Here is a 16,551-nt window from a genome sequence, read left to right as displayed (position 1 = left end):
GTAATCTTACATCATGTATCCCATACCAACAAAGAAAGGAAAAAGAAACACTTTGTGTAAAGGAAAAAGGACAAGGGTTAGGCAAGGGTTTATGATTAAAACTTAGAATCCGATACACATTGTTAAAACGTACCAACTGAAAAACAGGCCTACGCGTGTTAACAAACCCCATATATATATATATATATATTAAAGTTGTGTCTTGTTGTGACTTTTCTTCTTTCATTTATATATATTACTTTGTTCAATGTTAACCTCATCTTCAAACTATGTCTGTTGTGGTTGTGGTCATGTTCAACAGGGATATTGTGATCACCAAATTTCATGTCCCTTAAACCAAATTAACAAGAATCATTATTTTACCAACACCTTTTACCATATTCTAACCACTCGTATCTTTACTCCTTTCTTTAACCAATTTCTCTAAAACATAAATGAAAACTTTGAGTTCGTCAATTACGTGTTTTTGTTCTTCTAAAACATGAATAAATACTTCTTTACGTGTTGCATTATCTATTGTATTCTATTTTTTAAAATCCACACTACATTTCTCAACTGCTTTTTTCACAAATAGATAACAAAAAGCTCTTCTTTCGGCACACCCAACATCATTTACCACCTGGAAAAATAAAGAAAAATTTCATTATGGAATCTGTTTTAAAATTTTAAAATAATGAACTATATAGCCTTTTCGATAGCATTTTTTTTTGATGAAATTCTCACCTACTTTTACATTAATATAATGCAATACCTTAGAAATTTACTTATGCGGGAGCGCAAATTCATAAAATAACCATAAAATCATACTTGGAAAAATGTAAAAAAACCACATCAAAACTCACATTCCATTCTATAACATAAATAATTTCCATTTCAATAAAATAATACATATTCATAATTTACCTGAACTTGTAGGTTGTACTTTTTCCATTTTTTAATGCTATTGAAGCATTGCAAAAACTTGTCACCAAATACTCATAAACTAAACATCCTAATTATACTGACTCACACATCCCAAGTCCTCAACAAGGTTAGAAAGAAAGAGAAATATTATTTCATTACGATTAGGCAACAAAACTCATATATCCCTAACAAAATATACAAGCACAAAAATGTGTTAAAGAAAAATTTTCATGTTCTTGCAAACAAAAATTGATATATGATACTAACATTTAGTTTTCCGACACCAAAGTAATTTCTACATTCCATCCACACTCAACCCTAATCCTAAACGCACATCTAATTCATTAAATTTCACAACTTTTTCTTTGAAACAAAACTCACTCCTCTAGTTAACCAATCTACCACATAACTCATTTAACATATTTCTACCGATCTTAACATTTTAACCTTTGATTCTAATCACCAACTAACCTCATTTTTCACAAATAACATACAAACATTGTATAAAAAAATAGCTTTATAAAGTCATAAACTCTATTAATAGAAATTGTTACTTGTATCATACAAAGACAGATACCTTACTACCATGAACAACGAACAATCCAATGAAAGGTTTGGACAGATAGATTTTTGCAAACCTAAATAGAGTCATCGGAGCAAGCTAAGAAAGAAAACAAGTTAGAGAGAATAAAGAAAGGGCAGGGAAATAAAAAAATGAAATAACGAACCCGCAAAACCCAATTCTGGCCCAAATATGCCCTCCAAGTATGTTTTGGAAAAAAATTTAAATGAAGCAATAGCATACTGACACGTGTGGTTGTCAAAATAATGTTATTAAAATATTAAATCCATATCTTTCACCATATTCTTTCTTATTAACAACTTATTTGTTATTTTTTTTTTCAAACATAAGGAAGAAACAAATAGTGCAGTTTTCGTTAACTTTTACATAAATAAATAGACAGAATTATGTTTTACATCCCTTAAAAGTATAGCTTAAATATTATTTTTTTTACTTTACCGAAATATCTTTTAAAAATAAAAATACGACAGAATGATAATATTGAAAACGAACCAGCAAACAATACTTTATATTGTAATTGAAAAATAGAAATGAATGAGAAAGGTTTGGTAGAAATTGTTTAGTAGCTAATGAGAGATTGAAGTTGGGTAGCGTTTGGCAGTTGCATTGAGGAAAAGTACATTGAATTTTGTTCTCCGTTTGCGGTGAGTGGTGTGTTGTAGGAACAGACAGAGAGAAAGAGTTGATTGATTTTGCAATTGAAGGAGCGATTGGACCAATATTTTCATTCATCAATCGCTTCATCTAGCTACCGTTTCTTGTCGGCAATCTTCACATTAAGATGTTATACCATTTCACTTTCTTCAATCATTAATAATGTCTTCACCAACTCCAAACACCCATTTCAAATTTCTTCATAACTGTTTCTAGTTACTCAGACTTCTCAATTCAGTTAATGAATGTTCCGTAGAAATGTCCAAACGAAAACAGAGGATCACGATAATGGAAAAATTGGGAAGTTTGAGTTTAAGCGTTTCTTGGAGCCCACATCGAAAAATAAAGCATTTACCGATGACTTGTTGAGATGATTGATTGTGAGTTTTAAGATGCAGAAGGTGGCAGTGGTGTATGAGATTAGACACCTACCTCAATTATTACTCCGTACTTCTTTTTTCTTTTCGCCTAAACTGCTTCTTATTTTCTTTTCACATAAATTTCTCTATTTTTTAATTTTTCTTTTCTTAATTACGAATAGATAATTAAATTTAGATAATATTTTTTTATAACATTTAGACATGATCAATCTATCATTTTTTATTAATTAAAATTTGTTTCACAATTAATAATAATAATCATAAACACTATTTTAGACTAATCACAGAATGATACATAGATGATATTCAAATATTGTCTAAATATTATTATCCATGAATATGTATGAAAGTAAGTATTGATTATATAAACTATATTAGCTAAATAAAGCAGTGAATAACAATTTACACACATAAGAATGAATGCATTTTTTATTTTTAATTGTTTCAAACTAGCTCGTCTCTCTTTTATCTTCCATTCAACTATCTTACCTTGTTTTTTCACTGTAATCTGTCTTCATCTGGTTGTAATGTTAGGGTTATCTCCATTTGAATTTGATTAATTTTGTTGTTCCTCAAATTAAGAAAACAATAAATCAGTCCCCAGATTGCTAATGATTTAGCATTCAATGCATCAATATACTACTAGTCTCCACATGCTGAGATGTGACAATAATTATCTTAGCATTAATCATCTTTCAATCATATCAAGAAAATTATTGGGATTGGTCCAATTACAATAAGTTTATAACTTCAAGGATTGATGACACCAGGAAGGAAGAGAAAAAATAAATTATTCTTGGACAGCATGTTCTTCTTATTCAACAAAAATGTATTCAATCAATAATACGAGAAAGAAAATATTTCACATGATAAAAGGTAAAAAATATCATTAAAATACAGTAACCCATCACATTAAAATTTCTTAAAATGCTTAATACCATCATATTAATTCTTAAAAATATTATTTTTAAATAAAGATCTAAACTTTCTTAAAACCTAAACTCTTCACAGTGATACTATCATTCAAACTATAATTTATATAAAATAAAGATCTAAACTTTCTTAAAACCCTAAACTCTTAACAGTTATATTATCGTTGAAGGTATAATTTTTTAAAATGTAATAAAAGATTGTAGCTTTAAAATGGAATTTTAGGATTAAAGTAATAATATAGTTGAAGAAAAGGGTGAGATGATACTGTGAAAAGTGTGCAATGATGGACAGATTTGAAGAACATTCCAGGTGTGATCAGGGTTTAAGTGCTAAATGCAGAATGCATAATATTATAAAATTGCAGAATAAGAAGGGTGAGGAAATGAATGAGAGAAGTGCAGAGAATGAAGCCATAAATCAGGGCAATGAATTGAAATATTAAATGATAATAATAAGAATAATTAATAAAAATATATAAATATTATAGTAGATAGTGTTGGATTGGAAGCATGGAGGTTTCCTTGAACCTAGAAGTTTTATGTAACACAAACACAACACATGCACGTTCCTGATTGAAAGCACATGCAGGTCACGTGTGTGCCACGTTGTCTCTTCTTTTTAAGTGGGTTTTCCAATGACCAATAGACTGTGTGCGCCCTTCCCTCTCACAGGATTTCCCTCACCTTTTTCTTTCCCTCTCACACACTCAATTTCTCTCACCAAACTCAACTTAAAGCTTCTTCTTCGGTTTGTTTAGTTTCTTTTCCATCAAAAACGTATCTTTCCATTTTTTGACATGTTCCTACTTTCCCTGCTCATCAACCTCCTTTAGCCATTCAAAATAATAGGAGTGGAAGAAGAAGAAAGAGCATAAACACAAGCACAGGCATAAGGAGAAAGAAAGCTAGAAAGAAGATCTTTGATGACCCACTTTGCTAAATTCAAGGCCAAATAGTCTAATGTCTATTTTAGCATTGAAAAAAGAGAGAAGATGATGATGCTGACCACAACTGGCACCTAGCTTCAAGGAACTTTGTGCACTTAGCAAACACACACACACACTCACTCACTCTACACATACTGCATGCCATGCCCTTATCCCGAATCCTCATGTGAATCTCGCACACCCGGGATTATCGGGTACCTCAAACTCCTTCATACAATTCTCATCACCATGCCCTCCTGTCATAACACCAACAACAACCTCAACCTCAAAGAAGGTCTCACACAGAACCACAGCAAGACTAGGAAACGAGGTTGCTCCTCCTCCTCTTCCTCGTCTCTTGTCAGAAGGTACCGTTTCAAGAGGGCCATTTTGGTTGGGAAGAAAGGAGGGTCCAGCACCCCAGTTCCCATGTGGAAGACCAAAACAACTTCTCCTTCTCTTCCTACACACCACACCAAGTCTTTGCATTCTTCTGCCTCCATGTTACCCTCCTCCAAGGACAGGGAGCTTTCTGTGTCAGCCAGGAAACTCGCTGCTACACTCTGGGAAATCAATGATTTGCCTCCTTCCCGGGTCAAGAAGGAGTTCGAGGTTGATCAAATGAGAGGCTCCAAGGAGAAGGGTAGAGGCAGAGAGAAAAGTTCGGGGTTGTCCAGATCGGGCTTTTTGCGGTCACAGATGTCAGATCCATCGCATAGTCCTGCCTCTGAGGTAAATTCGTGTTAAAGTTCTGTTTTTTCCTTATGTTGCTTCATTGGGTGTGGCGTGATTTTTGGGTTGCCTCTGTTCGTGCAGAGGATGAAGGGTCTTGAAGGGGATAGCTGCAAAAGAAGAGTGTCGGGGTTTTCTCATCAGCTTCTGTCGGGTGATTACTATTTGGATGCTCTGGATGCTCACAGCAATGCAAATTTAATTGAGGTAAAGAGTGAATTTATCAGACTAATTGGAAATTTGGTAAGCATAAGTTGTTGGTCATCGTTTTCACAAAGTTCTTCTGGTTGTTTTTATTTATTATTTTAATTGGGGGGTTTATTTCATGGACCACATAGAAGATAGGCAGATTATGTTAGGATCCAATTGCAAGACAAGACATGAGACTAGAGTCCTATATTGGAAGTGTGGGGTTTATTAGGCTTTGGGCTCTCCTAGACGTGAGACTTTTTGTTGTGTAGTTCATTCTTATCAATCGGTATGTGGGGATGTGGTGAGGTGTGGGGTTCATAAGGACTTGGATTTTCTTACTAGCTTTTGGTGTGATTCTCTCAAGCCTATTATCAATACAAGTTGTGCCCATGATGTCTTTTAAATTGTTTACAAGGACTCTGTCTTAAAATATAGTGAATTGTCTGAACTTTCAAGTTACAACGATAAACTTACTGCTCCTAAATTGGAAATCACTAGTTTCAGGATTAGACTGTTATTGTTCACTTTGAACCTTTATTTTATGTCCTTTACATGGTCTCCTGTATCTAGATTAGATATTTCAGATTTGCATTTCAATTGAAATAGTAACGACAAGAAACTTTAGATATAGATCTGATTAATTAAATAATTTATAGTTTTGTTTCACATATTGGTGTTTTGTTCTTTTGCTTCTGTTGGGTGGAAAGGATGAAACTGAACTATGTTGAAAAGTTGAAACGCAGGAGGTGGAAAATCAGTTAAAAAGCGAGAAGAATCGTGGCAAACGCACTGGTGGTGTTAAGAACCGTCTGAAGGAAGCTAGAAGTGGATTATCTACCTCGAAGAAGCTTCTGAAGGTGTTAAATCAAATGTGCCTTAGAGAGCAGCAAGCATCAAGCATGCCCCTTGTCTTGGCTCTGGGGAGTGAGCTTGATCGAGTGTGCCACCAAATTGATCAACTGATCCAAGAACAGCGTTCAAACCAGAACGATATGGAGTATGTCATGAAGCATTTTGGAGAAGAGAAGGCTGTTTGGAAAAGAAGAGAACGAGAAAGGGTTCATGATGCCATAAAACATGTGGCAGAGGAGCTTGCGGTGGAGAAGAAGTTGAGAAGGCAAACTGAACGGTTGAACAAGAAGATTGCTAAAGAGATGGCCAGTGTAAAAGCTTCCCATTTGAAAACATCCAAAGAGCTTGAAAGGGAGAAGCGTGCAAAGGAGATTCTGGAGCAAATTTGTGATGAACTGGCTAGAGGCATTGGGGAAGATAGAGCACAGGTGGAGGAACTGAAAAGGGAGTCGGCTAAAGTTCGCGAGGAGGTGGAGAAGGAAAGGGAAATGCTTCAGTTAGCTGATCTCTTACGCGAAGAGAGAGTCCAGATGAAGCTTTCAGAGGCTAAGTATCAGTTTGAGGAGAAGAATGCTTTCCTGGAAAAGCTGAGGAATGAGCTTGAGGACTATGTGAGGACCAAAGATGGACAAAATGAAGATGTTTCTCCAGACTGTAAAAATATCAAGGATCTTGAGTCTTATTTCAACAATGTCTGTAGGGGATTCCAGAATGCAGAGAAAGAGGATGATTCAGATGTTGAAAACGATGTAGGACAAGGAAGAGATGATGACTCAGATGACAGTGATCTCCATTCAATTGAGTTGAACATGGATGATGCCAGCAAAGGCTACAAGTGGAGTTTTGCAAGTGAAAATGATGGTCAAGACAAGAGATTTTCAATTGAAAAAGAAAGTATAGGGAGAAAGTCTTTCTCTGAGAAAATTCAGTGGGGAAGTATTTGCTTCAACAAGGGAACTTCAAGTGGTAGGAAGAGGGATTTTTCCATAAATATTCAAGAAGTTTCTGATCATTTTGATCCAGATAGGTCGATTGAATTTCTCTCACAAGCTCGGATACAAGATGATAATGATGAAACTCAAAGCAAAAGGTCAATCAAGGGGCTCCAAGACTCTATCTCATGTGCTAATTCTGATAAGATAACTGGTAGACTATTAACTTTGCAGTGTGCTGGTGGAGAAGCTGGGGAAAAAGGTCTTGCCCAGGAGGATGACAATTTGAAGCAAGAAATTGCAGGAGAAAAGTCTTGATGTTGAGAATTTTGATAGTGGTAGTGAGTAACTTATTATCACAGATAGCTTCTACTATATCTGTTCTAAACTGTAAATGCTGTCTTTGATGAGTTAAACATGTTCAAGGCTCTTATATCATTGTTATGTGTGGTATTTGTTAAAGCCAGAGCAAGAAAAAAACTGTACATACTGAATAGAGTCGCATACTGCAGTTTTGTGCTAGTTATTACTAGCTTTACTGGCATTTGATGTGCAAGTAAATGTTCCTATTTGAATATTCAGCCGACATATCTATAAAAGAAAAGAAAGAATCTAATTTGAACAAGTTGTTAATAATCCACCAGGACGAAAATTGCTGGCAAACAATGTCATTGTCACAGATGGAATTTAATTTTCCTCATAGTTCCAAAGGAAATAATGGAGGCTTTTCGGCTTGACATTAAAACAAATGAGATAAGAACAAAGAGTCTGATGCTAAAAACTATTCTGGGGACACAATTATACGTTAGAGAGATGCATAGTTGTGATTTAAATGAAACAGTACTGGCCGTGACAGCGTGACGGATAACATTATCATTGGATACTTCCAACTCCAACAATTCAAATATTTGAATTCTGTACCCTGTGTTGCCTCTGTTTGGAACTTTGAATTAACCATCGTGTGGTGGGCCAGGAAGGATATTATTTGACAACAACGGCTTTAACTTTTCCAAAACAAACGTTTCCAGTATTAATGGGTTCCTAGCACCTTCTTCTGTTCATATTAATTATGCTACTATTTCTTGAAAGTATACATGATGATTTATCACCACATGGTAAACTTTATGTGGATCAAAGAATCGTAGGCACTCAATGGAATCTGTTTAGTAACATGCTTCTGTTCTGCCACTTTCTGTTGTTTGTTTATGGAGGTGAAAAAAAAAATACGTGATAATAAATTAATAGAGAAAGAACACATTAAATATCAAGCATAAAACTAATTTCAACCAAAATAATTTTATAAAAACTTTTTGGTTCGAGCAAAAGTTTAGTTTTTTCATTGAAAGGCTGAATTTTGAAAACCCTAATTTTGGTGTCTGAATTTATGTAAAAATAGCAGACGAGTTTCTTTTAATGTGGCCATATAAACCAAACCAAAATGCAAGAACTTACTGTACAAGCTAAAGCCCAAACAACTGCCATATATGAAACACAAACGTTAAAATACAAAGGGGTCAGGTTCAGAAGTTGCTGAACATGAAAGAAAGACACTACTTGGTGTTGTCCTCAATTTTTTTTGATGCTGATGTAAAAGTGACTGGATTCGTTGGATGGTCCTTTACGGTCAAGCTAAGCACTTCTGGCCTTGAATAGTGTCCAACCACATCAAAATCGAACTTAGCTCTTGCTATTTCTCCAAGATCTGTTCAAAATTTTCAAGAATCAGTGTTAATATCTTTCAATTACCAAAGACAAAGAAAGTGATCACACAAAGAATATCTTAACGAATCAAAAACAAGCTCAGCAAGTTCCAGAATGAAGAGTTTGAGGGAAAAAAGTGAAATACTATTGAAGATTGAAGAAGTAATTATTATTACTATTATTATCAGTTAGTTACAAATCAATCTCACTGCCCACCTAATACCTCAAACCCTTTATTTATACTAGGGGAAAATGACATTCTGTTAGATTTATAGTTGTTAAAAGAGGTAAAATAAGTAAACAATATAGGGTATCCCTTTGCTATTGTTATAGAGTTATAGACATTGTTATTTATATATTGTCTAACTACCATCCTTTCTAATTATCTTTCTAACTACTACATACACATTGTTATAGAGTTATAGGGTATCCCTTTGCTGTTTTCTTTTGGTACATACCTTTAAAACCCTTGGTCCCCAACAAAAACATCATAAAAAAAGTAATACTCTTCTGAGCACTGTAAGACAATGGAAGCAGCAAGAGTAAACATGGCATACCAAGGTCTGCTGAGATTAGTGCCTCCCCATCATAATTTGGTCCAGCCAGAACAGCCCCTGATGGTGATATAATGACACTACCCCCAGCACATACTACAGAATCAGGTGTCAGGTCCTCTTCTGTGCCAGCAAAAACATACTCTGGAGGGGGAGGGTAATCCCTTCTCCTACAGAACTGGTTTGCTGACAAAACAAAACATCCACCTTCAAGTGCAATGTGGGTCATTGATGCTTGCCACACATCCCTGGCATCAGCTGTAGGAGCACAATATATCTCTACACCTATTGCATGAAGATTTAATTAGAATGTCTAGATAGTATACAGATGACATCTAATCGTGAATTGTCATGATTAAATTATTCACTGTTGTAATATATACTGTAAAAGTCATACTTTTTAAAGCATAATTTCTATGCAATCATAGTGTTAAAACTTTGACTATGTTAGCCAATAAAAAATCACAGTCAGTATGTTTTTAAGCTAAAATTAGTGTAATAGTCAGCAAACTTATCATACATAATTTGTTATTGGATGACAGAGTAAAGATCCTTCACACTGTCAATGAATAGATTATTTTCTCTATTTTTGATTGGTTGACAGTGAAACATCTTTACATTAACAAATCCCCATAGCATTAGAAAAAGCATAAGAACAAATAATTAACAAATCCCCATAGCATTAGAAAAAGCATAAGAACAAATAATNATTAACAAATCCCCATAGCATTAGAAAAAGCATAAGAACAAATAATTAACAAATCCCCATAGCATTAGAAAAAGCATAAGAACAAATAATACATGTGCTTACAGTGTAAAAGTCTTTCACTCTATCATCTGATGACAAATCGTCATGGTAAATTTGTTGATTTTAATAGTAACTATGTTAAACATGGTAGCAAAAATAATTTCAAATTAGATGATACCGTAAAAACTTTTTTTACACAAAACATGATAGCACACTATACTTGTAAAGAACCAGCCCCAATACAAGAAAAAGCACCTTTAAACGCTCTTCTCTAATGCTACAACGCTGAGTGTAACAAGAAGATAGAAAAACTAACATAAAGAACTCCAACCTTTGGCATACATTGCTGTCCTTAATAGTGGCATCCTGTTTTCCCAACAAATGGCAGCACCTATCTTTCCAATGGGAGTTTCGAACACGGGAATGGTTGATCCATCCCCAAATCCCCAGATAATCCGCTCCAATGCCGTTGGCATGATTTTCCTGTGCTTTCCCAGGTAATGACCTTGAGAATCAAAGAATAGAACGGTGCAATAAAGTGTGTAGCCATCCCTCTCTATCACACCCATCACTAAATGTACTTTATACTTCCCTGCCATTGTTGCTAATCTATCAACTTCAGGACCTGCAACAATACAACATTTGTCAATGGAAACACTAACTTGGATATTTAAAACTCAATGAGTAATATTTCTAGGGACATGGATTTTTTGAAATATTATCATTCAAAATCAACGAGTAATAATTTCAGGACCTACAACGATACATCATTTGCTAATAACTTCAGGGACTTGGGTATGTTGAAGAATTTTACTACTAATAATTTTTGTTAAGACTTTTATGACTAAGACTTTGTTGTATGAATTTTAATGGAGTTGTGTATATCAATTTACAAGATTTGAAAGGACATGGTTTTATAATATTTGAAACTATTGGTAATCCAAGGGGGAGAAGCAAAACGAGATCTTCACTAAAGGACCATGAGCCAACCATGCAAATGTGATTGGCAGATCCAAAATCTTATATGTTTTTCAATTGACAATTTTCCCTTTTAAGTATCCTCCATTGATTTAATACCATTTATTAGGAATCTAATGGGAAAAACAACGAGAAATCTTCACAAATGTACTATGAACCAACCATACAAGTGTTTGACATCATCATAATAAAAGATCCTTGAGGCATTAAGTTTGAGAGTTTTCTTCACTTATATGTTTCTCAACTGACAATCTGCCGTTCAATGTGTCCTTCATTGTACTTTTTTGACTTTATCAGAAATTGAAGTGGAAGAAAGAGATTTCACTACCGAACCATGACGAGAACCTTGGGAGGTTGCTCCAAGATGTGGACCAGCAATCCTAAGCTCTAAGGGAAAAATCCATGGTTTAACATATGGATTTTCTTCGCTCTTTAGTTTTGATATTAGGAAGCTTTGTTAATATCTTAGATTATTATATATCATATATTTATCTTTTATCTTCATTTACTTATTTTTTGTTACTTTATTATTATGTAGTTTGTATTTTGGACTTAGCCCATATTTCTTTTATTATAAATACCTTATATGTATTTTCTACATAAGGGAAAATAATCCAATACATAGTTTTTCATTATATTCTTAGCATGATATCAAAGTCATTGTTGGATCCTATCCTAGAGAAATTTATGGTTTGCTGGACATATGTTCCATCTACTACTGGACCGTTATTGGTGTGAGAGAGATGAGTTGGAACTCTCACATTAACTAGAGATCAGACCAATTTACAGTATATAAGTGGGTGCAAACTTCTCCTTATAAGCCAGTTTTGTGGAGTTAAATTAGACTTAAAGTTCACTTCTTAACATGTATATGCTTGAAGAGGACTGTTAGAGATCTTATGTTTACCTTTTATCTTGTTACTTTGTTATTATTCTTTAGTTTGTACTACGGGTTTAACCTATATTCCTTTCATTATAAAGTACCTTATATGTATTTTCTACACAAGGGAGATTATTCTCGTACATAGTCTTTCACTATATTCAATAATAAAATTATAACACATAGTTTTTCAATTATTCAAAAATAAAATTATAACTATGTGAATATTAACTCGGTAAAAAATCTTAAGGTTCCTAGATAGTCTCATTACTCTACATCAGTTTGTGACTTCCTTCATCTATCATTTGAGAGTCTGCCTACTTGACTTTCAAGTTCAGCGGTGGGAGCATGGTTCATGTAACTTCTCCACTGGTTTAGGCGATATTATGGAAGTTAGTTATGACAGTTATTTCAGTATAAACAATAGCTTGTATTAACTGTTTAAACCAATCTGAGAGTTCAGAGTTTACTTAGAGAGAAACTTTGAGTTGTAATCTTCATTTGATAGTGAATTTCTCACTGTAGACATAAATTGAATTTTGTTAATACTTCAATTGAACCACATTATTTTCTTTGTGTGTTTCTTGTATAAACTTCTACTTGTTTTTCGTGGGTTTTCTCTGATATTGTGTTGTTCTTTTGTGTTGTAGACGGTCTAGTGAGCTTGTTGAGCTATTTCCACAACAAACTAAAAAAAAGAACTACAAATTGAAAGGAACCTTACGCCGCTCCAGCTTCTTCTTTACCTTTATCCATAGCTTGAAATATTTCCTTCATGTCCATGATCACATTACGATCACACACGAGTTTGACATTATACTCAACCCAAAACCTAAGGTATTATTAATTTTGTGGTTTTCTTACTTATATAGTATTCAACTCGTCTATCTTTATCTATTGTGCAACTTCCTATTCACACTTACATTCAAATAAAACAACTATATGAATTTAAAAGAGAATTCAAAATTACTAGAGGTAGTGAAAAAAAAAACAAGGTTAAAACAAAGACTAATACAATATTTTCAATCTTTTAATAGGTAATTGTTTATAGTCCATGGTTAGACACCCTGTTCTCACGTATTCTGGGATGATTCTTGCAACGAAAAATCTATATTTGATTCCACCGTGTGCAAAAACTCGCTGAACCAACGAGTATTGGGAAGGATTAATCTTTAACCTAGTAGGTTAGGGAAAACTGGTAGTAGATCAAATATAAAATCTTCTTTTCCTTTTGCTTTAGTTCTTAGGTTTAAACAATCGTTTAAAAAATTATGGTCCTCTTATGTCAGTAATATTGAAGATATAGATAATAATTCAGCAATTAGTTAATTGGAAATTCATCATAACTATTTTGCGAAGAAAGTTATCAAATAATGCATGAGTGTTTATATAATGTAATGACAGAAAGAAAAATGTAATAACCGACAAAGAAAGAGAATACAGGAAAGCAATACCAGCAAATTTCATTGTAAGGAACAATACATGTCAATGACAATGGTAAATATCATTAATATGCATACCAAACATGCTAATTGAGAGATTTTGATTTTGAGAGAAAAAAAGTGAAGGAGAAGGAGAGCTCAGATATTGAGACTGTGAGAATGTGTGTTTCCTCACCCCATTTTTTTTAATTGTGTTGGGCTAGGTATTTTTGGTCTCTATATTTGATGATCTTTTATTTTTTAATCAATGTGATCCCTGTATATTTTAAACAGACTCATCGTTAGATAATGTTATTCAGAAGAAGATGAATTGACATCTGCTAATATAATCACCCGTTATTTTTCTGGTGTTTTGTTCAATCCAAGTTTATTGTTCAATCTCAAGGGTGATATAAAAGGAATGGCGTTGATATAACAGAAGGATCAAGTCCTTTTAAATAAAATATAGGAACCACATTAAATAAAAAATAAATAAAGGAAAAATATTGAACCATTGCTACAAATACAAAGACAAAAAATGCTATTAAGTCTTTTTTTTTTTTTTTTTTTATCATGAATTAGTTAGCCTGATCATAATGAATTCAATTCAGATGAGTCAAGTTCTAAATTCTAAATAAACTAAATTAGACTGAATTTCTAGTCTAATTTAACTCAGACCCATGAGGAGGGTTGAATAACTGACATTAATCCAGTTAACTCTAAGTTCGATAATAGATAAAATAAAGGTAAAAAGAATTCTTAAAATTTTCACCTATACTTCACATCATACCAAACAGACTAGGTAAAAAATTCTCAGCAGAGAGCATATTGATTCCTGCAACCCTTTATATGTTTATAAGATAGAAAAAATGTTAGTTGACATTAGCGCAACCAGTTGTTACCTTTTAAAGTTTAATACGGAACCAAGATCTTACCTTTAATACAAAATTATATTAAAATTTTGCATATATACACAAAAATAAATAAGAAAAGCAGAAAATTTGACTCTAAAATAACAATTAAATAAATCCTAAATCCTAATTCACTTATTCATGCTTTACTCTTTAATTAGTAATAAATTTCGGCTAAAGTTTGTGATCCATGTCCCCCATGTACATTAAACAAACTAGTCATTTGATTAGGTTCAATTTCTCTGCCTTGAGAAAAAAAAAAGAGGATAAAAACAAGAAGGCAGAAATTTAGCAGTAATCAGATGTCAGTTATAGACACAGTAACATCAAACGATCTGATAAATAATATTTCAACAGAAATATGCTAATCATTGGACTTTTTTTCTCTCAGGATCAATTCTTAAACCTGGAAACTAAATGTGAATGTTTATCTAATATATCATGTCTTGGAGTTTCAACTTGATTCAGGTGTCCAAAGTGAATGCAAATAAGTTTTTTTTTTCCTATCTGTTTTATAGTAATTAGTTTCAACATAAAGAAAGTTAGCAACTGAACTACAATGAGTGTTTGGTCTTAGGCCTTACCAGGCACATCAATGGCTGCAGAATGATACTTGCGAAACTCTTCTCTTCCCTTGGCCGTGCGATTTCCTATAGAAACACCAAAATCGGAACCACGCGGGTACCCTCCCACAAACGCTTCTGGAAACACCACAAGCTGGGACCCATGCCCTGCGGCTTCACCCAACAACCTCTCTGCCTTATCTGCACACAGAAATCACCAAACAATTTAATTTGCCAACAAATTACATAACTTCTCCAATCCGGAGCACCCCAGATGGAGCTTTCAACACAGAAACACGAAAAGAAGGGAAATTTGAGAAGGAGAGAAAGGGTAACGGATGAAAAGGGAAGAGTAGAAGGAAGGACCTAGAGTGGCTGGAGTGTCGTAGAAGATGGTGGAAGCTTGAATAACGGTGGCTCGAACAGTGGGGGCGTTGAAATCCGAAGCCATGTCAACTTCGGCGAACAGAGGCCCTTCGTTTATGGTTGGCTCTGTTGTTACGAGCGCCATCTCTTCCACGGCTTCACACTCTCGTCTGATCCTCTGTACTTCTTGTTTCAACCATCACGATCCTTCTTTTCTTATGGAACTCCAATAATTTAAAAAACAACTTTTTCTTTTTCGTTAAAAGCTTAAAATCTTCTTTCTAACCTCATTTCTTAATTAAGAGAAAAAAAATTATTGCGAAAACCCAACATTAAATGGTAGAACAAGATAATGATTATGAAACTTATTTTTTCATATTTTGATGCTCTATATTAATACTATCTAATGTTGTAAAACTTATTTTTTTCATATTTTTAAAATTCATTTGTAAATTTGAGATAATATTAATTATTTTATAAAAATCCTATATAATGTGAAATAATAAGAGAAAATTTTAAACAAAAATTTTAAGTTTTATTTTATTAAAAAATAAATTTTCTAATTACAACAAAGAAAATAGAATATTCATGACATAAGCTAAATAACCCATACCTTGAGGGGGAGAGTTCTAATGAACAACCAAGGGCATCCAATCAGACTGTCCTCCTTAACCAAACAATCCATCTTGTCACTATTTTTCTTTAGAATATAAAATTGTTAGGTATTGAAATATAAATTTAAAATTCTATATTAAATATTAAATAAAAATGAAAGGTCAACTGGTATATAAAATTTTACATAACAAGATAATATTAAATTATCCATATATTTTTAATAAAAAAATCATCTTTTTCATTCTTTAATCAATGTTATTTTTATCCCTTTTTATTAAATACCTTTATATTATTTTACTTGTTTTGCTGTTATATTATTCATTGATGTTAAAATATTTTTGCAATTATTTTTTTAATTATATTTTTGTAGTTGTATTGAATAGTAGAAGATTCATTTATTTTTAATTAAGACCTATGTTGCTAGTTAAACAAGAAGAAAAACAAAAAATCCTCTCAAATTTGGAGTCAGAATATCGTTATCCAATGATTATACTTACTTTTTTTCATATTATCAAAATTCATTTGTAAATTTTTAGTTTTAAGATAATATTAATCATTTTATAAAAATCTTATGAAATAATAAGAGAAAAAATTAAACAAAATTACTAAACTTTATTTTTATTAAAAAAATAAATTTACTAATTACAACAAAGAAAAGATAATATCCATGACATAAGCTAAATAACCTAAACCTTAATGGGAAGAGCTATAATGAACAACCAAGGCAT

The 16,551-nt window shown here is 33.0% G+C and overlaps 2 protein-coding genes across 2 annotated transcripts; one reads left to right on the top strand and one right to left on the bottom strand.

Annotated features, from left to right (window-relative positions):
- Nucleotides 1-4,042: 4,042 nt before the first annotated feature.
- Nucleotides 4,043-7,663, top strand: LOC106756314 (uncharacterized protein At5g41620). Its single transcript, XM_014638696.2, has 3 exons — nt 4,043-5,110; nt 5,195-5,317; nt 6,046-7,663. The coding sequence occupies exons 1-3, from the start codon at nt 4,538-4,540 to the stop codon at nt 7,402-7,404; spliced, it is 2,055 nt and encodes a 684-aa protein (XP_014494182.1). The 5' UTR covers nt 4,043-4,537; the 3' UTR covers nt 7,405-7,663.
- An 871-nt stretch (nt 7,664-8,534) lies between these two features.
- Nucleotides 8,535-15,429, bottom strand: LOC106775914 (bifunctional nitrilase/nitrile hydratase NIT4A). The gene is made up of 5 exons (XM_014663166.2): nt 15,209-15,429; nt 14,864-15,043; nt 10,421-10,714; nt 9,345-9,626; nt 8,535-8,788 (listed from the first exon to the last, which is right to left on the bottom strand). Exons 1-5 carry the CDS (start codon nt 15,351-15,353, stop codon nt 8,637-8,639), a joined length of 1,053 nt encoding a protein of 350 aa, XP_014518652.1. The 5' UTR covers nt 15,354-15,429; the 3' UTR covers nt 8,535-8,636.
- Nucleotides 15,430-16,551: the final 1,122 nt, after the last annotated feature.

Source organism: Vigna radiata, chromosome 2 (genome assembly GCF_000741045.1).
Source record: "Vigna radiata var. radiata cultivar VC1973A chromosome 2, Vradiata_ver6, whole genome shotgun sequence".
NCBI lineage: Eukaryota > Viridiplantae > Streptophyta > Magnoliopsida > Fabales > Fabaceae > Vigna > Vigna radiata.
Note: the sequence above shows the minus strand (reverse complement) of the source record. Positions and strands in the feature narration are given on the sequence as shown.

Bases quoted from the DNA above. Each gene is read 5' to 3' on its own strand.
- LOC106775914 (XM_014663166.2), bottom strand. From the start codon at position 15,353: ATGGCGCTCGTAACAACAGAGCCAACCATAAACGAAGGGCCTCTGTTC. The intron at 15,044-15,208 runs GTCCTTCCTTCT...TTCTGTGTGCAG, and splicing joins CGACACTCCAGCCACTCTAG to ATAAGGCAGAGAGGTTGTTG. The intron at 9,627-10,420 runs GTTGGAGTTCTT...TTCATGCAATAG, and splicing joins GACAGCAATGTATGCCAAAG to GTGTAGAGATATATTGTGCT.
- LOC106756314 (XM_014638696.2), top strand. From the start codon at position 4,538: ATGCCATGCCCTTATCCCGAATCCTCATGTGAATCTCGCACACCCGGG. The intron at 5,111-5,194 runs GTAAATTCGTGT...CTGTTCGTGCAG, and splicing joins CGCATAGTCCTGCCTCTGAG to AGGATGAAGGGTCTTGAAGG. The intron at 5,318-6,045 runs GTAAAGAGTGAA...GTTGAAACGCAG, and splicing joins GCAATGCAAATTTAATTGAG to GAGGTGGAAAATCAGTTAAA.